This window comes from Cupressus sempervirens, chromosome 1 (genome assembly GCF_028749045.1).
Source record: "Cupressus sempervirens isolate cs-2001-9-10 chromosome 1, ASM2874904v1, whole genome shotgun sequence".
NCBI classification, from domain to species: domain Eukaryota; kingdom Viridiplantae; phylum Streptophyta; class Pinopsida; order Cupressales; family Cupressaceae; genus Cupressus; species Cupressus sempervirens.
In genome coordinates, this window is record NC_143118.1 from 762,445,616 (window position 1) to 762,460,676 (window position 15,061).

The window sequence follows — 15,061 nt, forward strand, 5'->3', positions numbered from 1 at the left end:
ATAACTATTGTAATCTTTCTTTATTTAATATAATTATCAAGGCCTTGGCCGTTTACTAATTATTAAAAAAATAAAATAAAAAAATAAAAAATAAAATTATAGAATCTAAAAAATAATATTTAAATAAAAAACTAACTTAATATAAAAATAATTTTAAAACTAAAATTTAAATCAATTTTAAAATTCAAAGTTAAATAAATAAAGAGGTACTAATTAATTAAAAAAAAAGAAAATAATTAAAAGTGAAGATAATAAGTAATAAATATGAAAACAAGAGTTAAAAGTGAAGTTAGATTTGGGAATTGACAATTTTTCTATCAAATAAATCAATGCTTGTTCCCACAAATAGCCTTCCCACAAATAGCCTATGGCTAAAATTTATAAAAAAATTGATCGTTTAGAAAAGCACTAGAAGTTTGCAGGGTGTAGTCTTCCGACCAAAAGCTGCTTCGGCATTCTCTGCATGTTAATTGTTTTCCAAGAAACCTTTTAATTCTCGAGGGAAAACACTACATTTTTTTATGACAATTCCCTTCAAAATCCCTTCCTCTTTTGCTTAGAGTTTGTACTACAAAATTTTTTAACGGTCACGGGCTTCCATTTTTCTTATTCTTGATTTTCTTACAAAACTAAGCTGGATCATATATGGAAACAAGTTCAACTAATTTGGGAGATTTTTAAGAAAATTTTGGCGGAGCTTCTGATGAATTGATAAACAGGCATGGCTTTCAGGTTATTCGCAGCGTTGAGGCGAGGTGTGGTTCATTTTTCGTGTAAATATCAGGTACGCAGCATATACATGTGACATTATAAATTTTCTATACAACATTTATATAAATACGCATATATATTAGGTATTTGTGTCTGGAAATCGTGTAAGGGATGGTGTATATCATGTATACAATGTATGTGGATACATCAATATATACAAGCTGTATATATGCCGTCCTGCTAGCGGGGCGACTTCAGAACCTATCTATATCTATATATGTTTTTGCAGGAAGAAGGGCCGTGCATTTTTATTTGGGATGTCTATCTATTTATAGATGTAAATATATTAGGGTATATACAAATCGTGGAAATGAATATATAACTGTGTCTCTCATTATTTATTTGTTGTTGGTTTTCTGAGAATTGCTTACAGATGTAATAGCACTGCCTTCTTGGTATGTGTGTTCCAAGTGCAATGATCTCTCTTTATATATTGAAATTATATTAACTATTCATTAAAATGATAACAACATAATTATATATATAAGATCTTATATATATAATTTATTATTTAATTAAGTACATATATGTGTGTGAGACTTCAGTTTAGTCTCATGAGTTTATCCAATTGAAGCGACCAAACATCAACACTTCCTCTTAGCTAGGAAGGATAAACATAAGACATATATTAGACCATTGGTAATTTTAGGAATGGTAAATTTTAAGGATATTTTTGATCAGAAGATATCCACCATTTTGATCACGAGTATTGTTCTTTCAGAAAATCAACACATGATATTGTCTAAATACTCCAAGTAATATTTTGATATCGCATTTGATATCATGAGTATTGGTTTTCCAGAATATCAATACATGATATTCATCAAGTACTCAAATGAGGTATGATATCAGATTTGATATCATGGGTATTGGTCTCCTAGAATATCAACACATGATTTTTGCCAAGTACTCAAAAAGTTTTGATATCATATCTGATAGCATGAGTATTGGTCTCCCAAAATATCGACATTCGATATTTACCAAGTACTCAAAAAGTTTTGATATCACATCCGATATCATGAGTATTGGTCTCCCATAATATTGACATTCAATATTCACCAAGTACTCAAAAATGTTTTGATATCGCACCTGATATCATGTGTATTTGTTGCCCATAATATTGACATTCGATATTCACCAAGTACTCAAAATGTTTTGATATCACATTTGATATCATGAGTATTGGTCTACTAGAATATCAACACATGATATTCACCAAGTACTCATAAATGTTTATAAGGTATGTGTGTTAAGGAATGTGAGATGTGAGATATGAGATAGAGAACAATTTAATATTTCTTTTGATATCAACAGTAAGACTGATATATACACTTCTAATGGTTCAGATTTATATATTATTCTTGACTGGTCTTATATATGCTTTCACAGAAATATATATTATTTCCTTGATTATGATGTGTTTAATTCTTACCAGCAATGAGCATTGGTTTGATGAGTATGTACCAAATGCAGAAGTAGAATTGCCGTTATTATTGATTCTACTCTCCATCGATATCTCTGTAATATATATCATATTGGATAGTCATGTCCATGTAAGGACATGACCCTTACGTGGAATGACCCACGAAGGGTCATGGCCTTTCGTGGCCATGAATTTAACTAATTGTGTTTAGTGACTTAACATGAATCATGACAATCTAAAGAACTCCAATCAAACACAATGCAATATAATATGGGAAACACTGATAGTATAAGGCAGTTTGATTGTACCATTGTGCACAATACAATATGCGGTTCTCGACATAACTTGTCGATGGAAGGAGTCCATAACAATCATCAGGTCTGAACATACTTTGGCAATACAAATACTTATGTATATATTAACATACAGTTCTCTAACTCGATTCACTGGGCAGATAAGGATATTACTCACAAATTGATTTTGTATGAAGCCCGATCTGGGCATGATCATAACTTTAAATATTAGCATGTAAGGGAGACCAACTACACACACACACACATATATGTATATGTATATATACATACATATATGTATGTGTAGATTTGTTCTACATATTGATATTAGATTCGACTGAAGTTGTTACTTCGACACTCCCTCTTAGCAAGGGAGGATATGATCATTTTCTCAATCTCAATAACCCATGTTGGAGTTAGCATTAAAAGTACCTATCTACAGTGATATCCTTTTAATAATGTAGTCTATCTGATTTCCAACACATTCTGGGACAAAACATAGTCTATTAGATGGATAATCTTGATCTCAAGTCACAAGAATCATGATCTTCGGCTCACTCCAGGACTGAAGCAGTCTATTATGATTAACTTATTGTCATGACTTCTAGCACAATCCAAGACAATAAGTTAATGTAGTCTATCATGACAATGAATCAAGACCTCGAAAGGAACAACACAAGTAGATCATAATTTCCGGCTCATTTGGGGACAATGTAAGTCGATCATGATGCTTTTGCTATCATAATAATCGACACAATCCAGGACAACAACTTAATGAAGTTATATGATAATAGGTCAATCTATTGTGAAGATCGTCACCTTACTGTAGAGACTTTACACCAAAAAGAAAGATTGTCATCTTTTATAAAACAATCCACGTGCACAAGAGCAACCACAACAAATATATATATGTGTGTGTGTGTGTGTGTATTTATGTATGTATTAAACAAAATCGAGATTTAATCTCAGGAGTTACATTTACATCTTAATTATACCTCTTAATTATACCAAGTTTACTTTTGAAATATTCCACTTTTAATTCATAAATATGTTGGTAGTCTACTCTTCAGTGCTGATATAAGCCAACTTGATAACATTTCTATCCACCATATCCCTTATGTAGTAATAGGGAATTTCTATGTGCTTGGATAGAGAGTTTGATGTAGCTTTGATTATCACAATGGATAATTGTGGGATTCAGAGGTTTACCAAATAGTCCGACCAATAACTTTCATAACCACATTGCTTCTCGAGCTCTCATAGAGGCCGCTATGTATTTTGCTTCTATAGAACTCTGAGCAACAACAAATTGCTTCCTGCTAAATCAAGATACCATTGGAGATCCAAGACTAAAACAACATCCTGTAGTGCCCTTTCGATCGATAGGACAACTGGCCTAGTCAGAGTTTGTATATCCAAGAAGCTGTAGCTCAACATGGTTATATTTTAGACCAAGTCCAATGGTACCTCATTAGTATCTCAAAATGTGTTTATGTGTTTAGCTGCCATGAGATGGATCTTTTTAGGCTCACATATAAATTGACTTAATGTGTCTGTAGCATAACAAATATCAAGGCGAATATTCACCAAGTACATTAGAGATCCAATTATTTGTTTGTAGTATGTAGGATTAGTAGCTTTGTATTTAGATGCTTCACTTTTGAGCTTAAGAAGATTTGTCTCCATTGATTTGGACAGTGGTTTGCAATCCATAATGCAAAATTTGTTCAATATATCAATAGTATACTTGCCTTGATTCAGGAAGATATAGTCTTCCTTTTGCCATACTTTTAACTACAAAAAATAGTGTAGGAGACCTAAATCTTTCATTTCAAATTCAGATATAAGATCTTGTTTACACTTTACAATATGGTGATCTTCACCTGTTATTAGAAGATCATCAACATAGAGAACTAAAATTATCATATCACCCTTTGATTCTTTGAAGTATATATTAGGGTCAGCTTCATTTCTTGAGTACCCTAATTTGATAAGATAATTGTCAATTCTCTCATACCATGCCTTGGGGACTTGTTTGAGACCAAAAAGAACTTTCTTTAGTTTACATACATGTGTGTTTGTGTCATGAATAACAAACCCTTCTGGTTGTTCTGGGTATACTTGTTCAATGACACCATTTAGAAATGTTGTGTTTATATCCATCTGATGATTTTCCATCCTTTGGAAGTGACAATTGCAATTATGGTTATGATAGATTTATATCGAGCAATTGGAGCAAATGTATTTTCCATCTCGCTAACAACTAGAAATGTGAGTTCTGAAATCGCGATTTCGGAAAACCATTTGAAGAAGCCTTTCAAGATTCCGAAAAGTTGCAATTTCGGGAATGATTGCAAGACGGGTGTGCGAAAAGGTGAAATGGACTTCTCAGAGTTTTAAAGGACAAATCATTAATTTAATAACTTAAGGTACATGTCAAGTACTTGGGAGATGTGACAAATTGGGCAATTTGTGATGTGAATATATATGCTAAAAGTTATAAATCATAGATGAGGAACTAAATGAATTAATTTCTTTGGCGAAAACGAGTCTTTTCATGTTTAGCATTCAAGTGGAGCTGAGATAGAAGTTGACAGCAAAAGTTCGAAGGAGTCCTCAGTAAATTGCAGAAAAAAGTAAGTTCAAGCTTGTCTTACCCCGGTTACAGTCTACAAAACAAAATGCCTGTAAAAAAGTACACTAGTACTAAAGAATTAAAGGAAGAACACACTAAGAAATTAATTTAGAAGATGTTGTTAGAAATATTTCCTGGTTCCTCTTTTGGTAGTCAAATGACTATTTTTTCTGATAAACTTAAGGACTGTAGAGATGCTAATCTTCCATTGCATGATAGATCTTTGTTTTGGTATTTTTATGCAAACAAAGATAGAAAAGAACCTAGAAACAACCCATGGAGACTAGACCTAGGCAAAATTGTAGTCCCAAATGTGTTTGTAGACACAAAGCTTATAGACATTGTAGCAAATCATTATGAACTAGTTACAAGGATTGTAAGGAAAATGGATGGTATGCCACTACTTGTTATCACAAAGTCTTGTATTGAAGAGTGTTTTGGACTGAGCACCCAAGCCCTTACAAAAATCGATATGGAACATTTCAAGAATGAATATTAGAAAACAATGAAGTTTGGAAAATACAGGGAAACTGCACATTTTATGTATAGAGGCCAGAATAACAAAATGATGTATGTTGATCATATGGGTCCTCATTCCATTAAATCTTTTATGGATTTTTTCAAATATACTTTTTATGCTTGGTTGCAATTGTTTGGAGAAGATGAGAAACATAAAATTCCACTTGATGACATGTACATGTCTATGAAGATTCAAAATCCTCATACCTATTTAGAGTTCGACTTTGCTAGCGAGATTGAGAAAACCCTTCACAATCAATTGGTCAGATGGAAGACTACCAAGTCTTTCAAGAATTATTCTCTGCTATGCTACCTAATTCTCCATTAGAACACCACTCAGTTTAGGAATTCTATGAAGTTGGCTACAATTGATGAGGAGGGTAACAAGCAGCCCATCCAACTCTGGTGTCCACTTTGGGATACACACGCAAAGGATGGTGATTTCATTGTATTCAGAGATGTATTTGTACAATGGGTAGTAAGGATGCTTGGAGGGACTACCACAAGACTACCACAATCAATCAAGGATATATTAAAACCCAAAGAGCATTTAGCTGATAAAGGTTATGAGTTCAACTTGGATGATTGGATCTTCAAACAAAAATATCATTGATAAGGTTGTATGGATGCAGGGAGCCACCTTATAGGCTCTCATTGTTTGTTCCTGAGAGATTAGGTTTCTTGGAGTTCATACTGTAGTTACCATGGGTTGAAAAAGAAATTGCTCAACCAAGGAGAAAAGACAATTGATGCCTTATTTAATAAAATTTGATGGATATACAGTTGGGTATAGTATGATTCAAGATGTTCAAAATTACATAATGAATAAGTTTTGGCTGGTCAGCGATAAGGGCAGAGATTATGATCCAAAATGGCACATCAAGACCATAAAAGCCAGGTATGTACATCAGCTGAACATTGAAGATGACATTATCAGAAACTGTGATGATTTACAAGAGGCATACCAAAGGTTAAAAAAATGGAATGTCCTAACCAGAATAGAGGGTCAAAGATTTGCCTTGTTTTCATTTTGAGGAAGACACTGAAACTCTTAGGATTGAAAAATGAATCAAAGATTTTGAGAATTTGTACCAAGAATATGTTAGAGCAAGAAAAGGGCAAGAAGGTTGAACAGGCACCTCCTCCTCTCCCTCAAGCCAAAAAGAGAAATTTAAGTTTGGCAAGCTCAAGTTGTGATCCCTCTGCTCCCATACCTCAGTAGGAAGAAGGGACTAGTACCGCTTTAGTGTCCAATGAAGATTCAGATGATGAAGGGGCAACATAAATTGTTAGTACTCTGAAAAACATGAAGGAAAATAAGAATGCTGAAACATTAGAGCCACCTCCCAAGTTTTATGAGTAAAAGCATGGTTATTGTGCTTAGACTATGATAAATGATGATCTAATTGATACAAAGGTTGAGAGGGAGGCAATTTCTCGTAGGTTCATTGAACAAGAGAACTTTACTCAAACACAAGAGTTCAAGGACTTTTCAATAATATATAAGATGAGGGACTTTGAGGAGAGAAAAAACAAAAGACTTGAAGGGGTTGATGAATATCAGCATGCCCCAATTGTTCAACAAATGATGGATGAACTGCATTTGGATGATATTTCATGTATTGAAAAAGAGGTGAGGGAAATTGTAAGAAAGAGTGACATTTTCATACTTCTTGGTGTAACATTAAAAGAATTGTTTCTATTAGATCAAGTTTGGAAACAAAAAGACTCAACTTTTGTGTTAGAGTTTGAATCACTTGACAAGGTTGAGGGGACATGGTATGATCCCAAGACTGAAACCCTTACCACTTGGGTTACATTCAAAGTAAAAAATCCTAGGATGACTGATATATCTAAAGGAGAAGAGAGGATGACCCTGGTGCAAATTGTAGACAACACATACCCTATGCTTGTTGCAACACGATTGACACATGAATCCATGTTTAACCAAGCGCAGATTAGATATATACAGGAATTGATCAGAGAATTGCAAAGAAGAGAACTTGAGATGAATTCAATAATAAATAAAATATACGTTAAGACCAGAAGATTGGAGAAGGAATTTAATGAGTTAAAACCTGCTGAAAATATATAAGCCATTGTAGTTCATAAAACTCTTGTTGTTATTAAAGAAAGCCTAAACAAAGAAATGACCCCAGATGTTGATCAAAAAGACTGTTTTTAAGACATTGGAGGAGATTCTTGTCTACAAGGTAAATCTTATTTTAGCCAAATGTGATGAGTTGTTTGAGGGATTTAATAATATATGCAATATGTTAGATTTCTTTGCTAAATAGAAATACATACTTTCTGAGTTAGAAAGGAAATGGGCCCCTTCAAGGTATGAATCGAACAAACTCTTTGAAGTCACAAAAAGGGATCTAGATGCCCTTGCGCAGATAAAGGCCACCATTGACTTCATTGACATTGTTACAAGGAATCTAAGTTATATAAATCAAGAGCATCAAAAGCTGTAATAAAAATTGAAAATGATTGCTTCTGCTGATCATCAATGTTTTCTCGCCATTAGAAATGAAGAAGGTAAAATCAAACCTTTGGAGGATTGGAGGCATGAATTTGCAGTGTTATCCTAGGCCTTGATAATCAGATTCAAGGAGGAGCAGAATTTCCAAATGGATTCATTCCACAGGTTATCAAACTAAATGATTACTATGGAAGCAAAATTTACAAAGTTTATAACAGATGTTAAGATTGCTCGAGGGGAGAAGTAGGTTGATTTGCAAGCCTTTGCTCCCATAGTTTCAAAATTTGTATAGCCTATACATGCTCAAATTGCCAAATGGTTTGAGATTTATGTGTAGGTCCATGAAGATGCTCCTGAAGAGGCAGTGACCATTGAAGGTGAAGAAATTTGAAATAATTTTCATGTTTTCAATTATTGTTTAGTTATGTTTTTAGTTGTTAGTTAGTTGTATTTATGAAGGGGTCTCAAGCTATGTTGCACCTTTTCATTTTTATGAGAAAAGGTACCAAGACCCCTATTTAAGAAGAAAAGGTTTCGAGACATATAGAGGAGAAGATATATATATATATATATATATATATACAAGATATTGCCATATAGAAAAGACGTTATCAAGTAGTTTCCATTTTGTGTAATTATTTGTTTGGATATGCAACTAAACTACTCTGTTGTATTTCCTTATAAATGAAGTTAATACAATGATGTTTCCTTTACATCTAATTTAGCATATGGTTTTCTAAATTGTTCATGTTCTTCATTGTTCCTTTGGATTATTCTATTGTTTTGATGGATTAGAGTAATGCATGAACTTGATTATTTGATATTTTCATACTGAGTTATGGTATTTGTCTAATTGGTCTCCTTTGATTGGGGTTAAAATACATTTAGACTAGGAATTGCATATATATCTTATTTGTCCAATGGTTGATGGGGTGCACATTGTCTCTTGAGGTTTGATGAGAAGATTAGGTGGGGGTTGACTCTATACTGCCCAATTGGATGGACTGATCTTTGCATATTTCTTATAAGTTGATATATACAGTTGCAGATCATTGAAGTTCTATCCACAAGTATTGCATAAGTTCATTTTCCATATTCTATTTACATTCAAAACATTCATACATTTGATTTCTCCACTTGCCAACTCAAGTGTATCAGTTATAAAGTCTGCATTATTAATCTTAAAGCTTGCCTCAAGAAATATAGATAGGGGTACAACCACCTAGGTTTTGTAGAGCCTGAAGTGTGGAGATTGAACAATTACAATTCAATCTTCTTCGTTGACCAAGATTGTGTTGAGATTCCCAACATCGAGCAAGCACATCTCGTAGGAATTCAACCAATAATTTTCAGAAGCAACAACGTGGTTGTTTGATTTTAAATAGCCAATTTGAGGAAACAACATATTTGTCTTTGGGTCTTGGTATAGTGTCCCAAACATCATTGTTTAGTATGGATTGATATTCCTCAATCATGGCATTTTTCCAGGCTTGAGATTGGGCTCATTTATATGAGTGACATAACATAAGTGACTTCTTGTTTTCTTATTTTCTCTAAAGATTTCATCAGGAGCCACATTATTTTCTTCAATCATTTTCCTTTTCCATAATGGTCTTTTCTTGTTGAGTGCATTTGAGTCATTTTTAGGATTAGGGGTTGTGGGTCCCTTATCTTTTGTACAACTCTCCCTCCCAATCATAGAACTTTTATCCAACTTAGGGATGGGGTCATCGTTTGATTGTTCTGTATTTTTAGAGTGTTTATACACAATATCTTCTTCAAATTTAATATCTACTGATTTCAATTGTCCTTGATCCTGGTATGTATACTCTATAAGCTTTGGAAGATTCACTATAGCCAACAAATATGCCTTTCTTTCCTGAGGGCTCTAGTTTAGTCCTTTTCTCTTTAGGTATATGAATGTATACAAGACACTCAAAGATTCTTAGGTGACCTAGATTAGTATTGATTCTTGAGTAGACTTTTTTCAGGTGTTACATTTTCTAGAAATGAATGAGAACATCTATTTTGAATGTATATTGCAGTTATGGAGGCTTCAACCCAGAATGTTAATTGAAGATTTTGTTCATGCATCATAGCCTTAGCTACTTCAATAATGGTTCTGTTCTCTCTCGGCTACTCCATTTTGTTGAGGATTATATGGCACTGTATACTCCCTCTTAATCTCAATAGATATGTAAAAATCTTTGAAGTTTTCAGAAATGTATTCTTCTCCATTGTTAGATCTTAGGATTTTAATTTTCTTCCCTATTTGATTTTCAACTAAGGCTTTAAACTCTTTGAATTTAGATAGAACTTCATTTGACTCCTTTAGTTTCAAGAAGTTGATCCAAGTTTTCCTAGAATAATCATCAATAAAAGTGATATAATACAAGTATCCTCCTAGGGAAGGTACCGACATAGGTCCACATAAGTCAGTATGAATGAGTTCAAGTACAATTTTAGATTCATGTTCACTATGAGGGAAAGATGTTTTGGAGTTCTTTGCTAATCTACAACCTTTACATCTTCCTTCATGTTCAGATTTTAGGTTAGGTATGCCTTTTACAATTTTCTCTATGGAGGTAGAGCTCAGAAATGTAAGTGACCTAGTCTTCTGTGCAAGTTCTCATTATTCTTTGACATCATGATTTAGGGCTATATTTTGAGTGTTGCATAGTTTATATAGACTTCTATCTCTAAATCCAATAGAGATCGCATTTTTAATGTTTGAATTTTTAGGCCAAGATAGGACCTTATCTTCTTGGAAGGTAATGCGATACCCTTGATCTGCTAAACCTGAGATAGAAGATTTCTCTTGATACCTAGTACATATAGATTATCCTTTAGTTGTAAGGTAACTCCAATTTTCAGTTGAACTAAGCATGTTCCAATTCTATGTTCCAATTCCTTTCACAGGGTAAGTGGAGTTATTTCCTATTGGGTCTTCTTTGGTGGAATGTCCTTCGAAGGTTTCAAATTGGTCTCTAAATCCTGTTATGTGTCTAGATGTTCCACTATCAATTATCGAGGCATTCTTATTGGAGTTTAGCTCACTTGATAAGGCAAGGAAGAATAGTGAGTTTCTAGGTTCCTTGACTTCAGATACATCGACAAGGGCTTTCTTTCTAGACAATACCTATGTGTGTGTCTAAATTTGTCACATTTGCAACACTGAACTTTTGAAACCTCTATTATCTTATAATTTTGATTTTTCTTCCCTCTTTTCTTAAAGTGTCTCTTTCTTTTATTGTTAGAGTTCACATGTAAGGCTTGAACTTCCTCTTGTTTGTTATGTGTGACTTCTCTTGTAATTAATTGTGACTGCTCCTGAGTACAATCATTCTTGAGTTGATCAAATTTAGTTAGAGTAGGAGGAGCACTAACCCCTTGATTGAAGGATTCCCATGTAGTAGGTAACCCTTCAAAGAGCTATCAAGTATAATTCTTCTTGTTTACAATATTTCCAAGAGTAGAAAGCTGGTCTCTTATTTTGATATCATGAAGAAGAATGATGTGACAATTTCTCCTTTGTTCATCTTGATGTGAAGGAGTTGAGTTTTTAGAGTAAGCAATGTATTAGTGTTATTGATTTCATATGAGTTTTGAATTGTCATAAACATTTCATATGCGATTGAAGAGTTTGCTATATATGAAAGAATGTGATCTTTTACAGAATCAATTATAATCCTCATGGCTTTGTTGTTGTGTCTTTTCCATACAGTTTTGTTAGGCTCATTTTTAGGCATGGATTTGTTCTCTTCCACGTATTGCTCTAATTCAAGTCCTCTAAGAACAATCACGATTTGTATTCTCCAAGATACGAAGTTTGAGGCTCCATTAAGTCTGTCTTCTAGTTTGACTCCGTTAACCATGATTGCTCTTTCGAGTAGATTAAATAATTTAGGAACCTTTTGAAGTGTTTTCACGACCTGTTTTAATCTCTATTTAACAACAAGGCTCTGATACCATGTTAAGGAATGTGAGATCTGAGATAGAGAACAATTTTATATTTCTTCTGATTTGAACAGTAAGACTGATGTATACACTTCTAATGCTTCAGATTTTTATATTATATTTGACTGAGTTTATATATGCTTTCACTGAAATATATATTATTTCCTTGACTGTGATGTGTTTAATTCTTACCAGGAATAAGTAATGGTTTGATGAGTTAAGTATCAAATGCAGAAGTAGAATTGTCGTTGTTATTGATTCTACTCTCCATCGATATCTTTGCAATATATATCATATTGGATAGTCATGTCCACGTAAGGACATGACCCTTACGTGGAATGACCCACGAAGGGTCATGGCCTTTCGTAGCCATGACTTTAACTACTTGTGTTTAGTGTCTTAACATGAATCACAATGATTTGAAGAACTCTGATCAAACACAAGGCAATATAATATGGGAAATGCCGATAGTATAAGGTAGTTTGACTGTATCATCATGCACAATACAATATGCAGTTCTTGACATAAATTGTCGATGGAAGGAGTCCATAATAATCACTAGGTCTGTGTAACAAGCTGAAAAAATCAATAGCAAAAGTTTACTAAGTTTACCAACTGTTTATGACAAACTGAACTAGTCTACTTAAGGGAGTTGGAAGTGGACAACTATGTAATACACACACACACACACATATTTTAAGCAAGATATAATAAATGCTACACTAAATCTATTATAATGTTCTCGTTATAGAATAAATAAATAATCAAAAGCATTGTTTATGGGCTGATTGATTTAGTATATCTCGGACCCATTTCTATTTAATTGTTTCCATAGGTGTTGCTGTCAGCTATCTTTGTAAACCCTTGGGAGTTCCTTCGAAGGGTATTTAAGAATGACATGTAGGTAGTAGTTGGCATGTGATTTGGATTATATTTTTTTATACTGCAAATTCCAGTCGGAATTCTTTGTTGTTCACCATTTCGGAAGTGAAAGATCTTCCCTACTTTGTTATTCCAGTTTCGGTGAAATTTAACCCTTACCCTATTTCGTCTCTGTATTACTTGCTCAGATCTAGAAAATCCATGCACCATCTTTGTTTGCAAACGCACACACACATATATTTGGAATTGGATTGCAAATACTTGTATTGGCATTAATTTGCGTATTTTGGTAATATATTGTTCACATTGTTTTGGCATCTCAGATTGTAGCTCACTTCGTGGTGAAGCAACCCTCAATCTGTATAGATATAGGTTGCCTTCATCCTCCATCCTACCAAGACCCAAATTGCCCCCAACGACACTTCCTCCTAGCGGACTGTGACTTCCGTATGACATTCATAACCACCGTTTGTACGACACTCAACTATACATACCGTATGGCCTAATTGCAACTCTACATACTGTACGACCAACTGCAATTTCCACATACTATATGACTTAACTGTATATGCTTCCACTATATGGCTACTAGGGAGTTTTCCATCGTACACTGCCCTTATCCTCACCTAGCACACAAATTATATTTGCCGTACAGACATCTCCCCAATTGCCATCGTACGACATACTGTCAAATCCATCGCACGAACACCATTTCCCTAACCGTACAACTTGAATCAAACTGTACGCCTTGAATTTTGTCGTTCACGTTGCCTTACTGGAGTTAAGGGGAGTCAATCTTTAGATTTGCGAAGGAGGAACATTACATCTATCTTTAACAAATATTAGAAAATTGTAGTCAGGCTATCATTTCCCAATTTACTTCTATTTTAAAAGGAAAGGAACTACATGAGGTACTATGTAAGAAACAAAATATAAATTATCTAATTACATACTTCTTTTCCTTCTGAAATTCTAGAAAGTAACATGCAACATCTGAGATTAGAATACTCACATAATGTATGTAGAGGTTGAGTTGATAGTGTGGATACAACATGTAAAAGGTACCAAGTCTGCGACTTGAGTCACAATCTAGGGGAAAAGGCATCACTAGGACGTTTAACCACCCAGCCATGGATCATGTTTGATCCCCCTAGACTGCTTCAATATCCAAGCAGTCCCGACCCTCCGTTAGGGATGGTGGATGATCAAGTCAATAGTTCCAGGGAATTTGGTGTAGGAACACTTACATCGTGATTAGTCGCACTCCATAACTAGCGGTTACCTTGGTACAACTTTTGCCATGATGTATCCAGTGTCATTATTTTCACATCCGTTAAACTTACCTTGGCCAAGCATTTTCAAAGTCTGTAGTCAACTTATCACCTTCCTGATTAACCAAAGGTTTGAGTACTTCTTTACTTATTATTGGATAGATTTGAAATTGAGTCTCTTTCCTAATCAGCTAGTCTGCTGTATACTTTTTAGATGTGGAACTGTTGCAGGGTTGCTTTCGGTTAACATCTTTCCTAATGACTTCCACTAAATTTTGCTAGGAGTATGTTCTATACCGTAGTTCAGCTAACCTTAATCTGCAAGCTTTATCTTGGTGACATGACATTCTGAAAATATTTTCATGTTAATTGGTCACTTTGTTTTCAGATTTACTTTCAGCCATGATGCCAAAACTTTTTCAATTTTCTGTCCAGTGGCAAGACTTTCACTTTTCCACGACAGGAGCATTCAGAGGTTTAGTTCCAAATGTTTCTTAAGGGTTTAGTCACCCAGATTTTTTGGAAAATGACAATCGTTGATAAGTTTTTAAAACAATCTGAACTTATCAAGACTTACAAAGTTTCTTGAGTCTTTGTTCAAGGTGAGTTTACGTTGATAGTTCCCAGCTAAGAGGTGGTCCATTGTTTCTTCCACTTCCTTCATGCTTTTCTTGGTGGGTTGGGTTTAGTTCTTTCTTTCCTACCAATAGTTATAATTATTTTGAGAGGAAAAAGTTCCAAAGTTGCCTCAAAACATGAGGCAAGAATTGGTATAACAAGATAAAGAAGCTAAGAACATAACGAACTCATTGAAGTTTTAACAAG

General features: G+C 34.0%; 1 protein-coding gene across 7 annotated transcripts in view; it reads left to right on the forward strand.

Annotated features, from left to right (window-relative positions):
- Positions 1–388: 388 nt before the first annotated feature.
- Positions 389–15,061, forward strand: part of DEG14 (Trypsin family protein with PDZ domain-containing protein) — a 213,789-nt gene continuing 199,116 nt past the window's right edge. For 4 of the 7 annotated variants that reach the window (XR_016353291.1, XM_089789666.1, XM_089789684.1 and 1 more), the window contains exon 1: positions 393–784. Coding sequence is in view for 6 of the 7 variants with exons in the window: in XM_089789666.1 (XP_089645792.1) it covers positions 722–784 (63 nt within the window). In the remaining variant the exon portion in view is untranslated. Of the gene's footprint in view, positions 785–15,061 lie in introns of all 7 variants that reach the window. The other 3 variants (XM_089789654.1, XM_089789659.1, XM_089789674.1) reach the window with 3 other exon arrangements.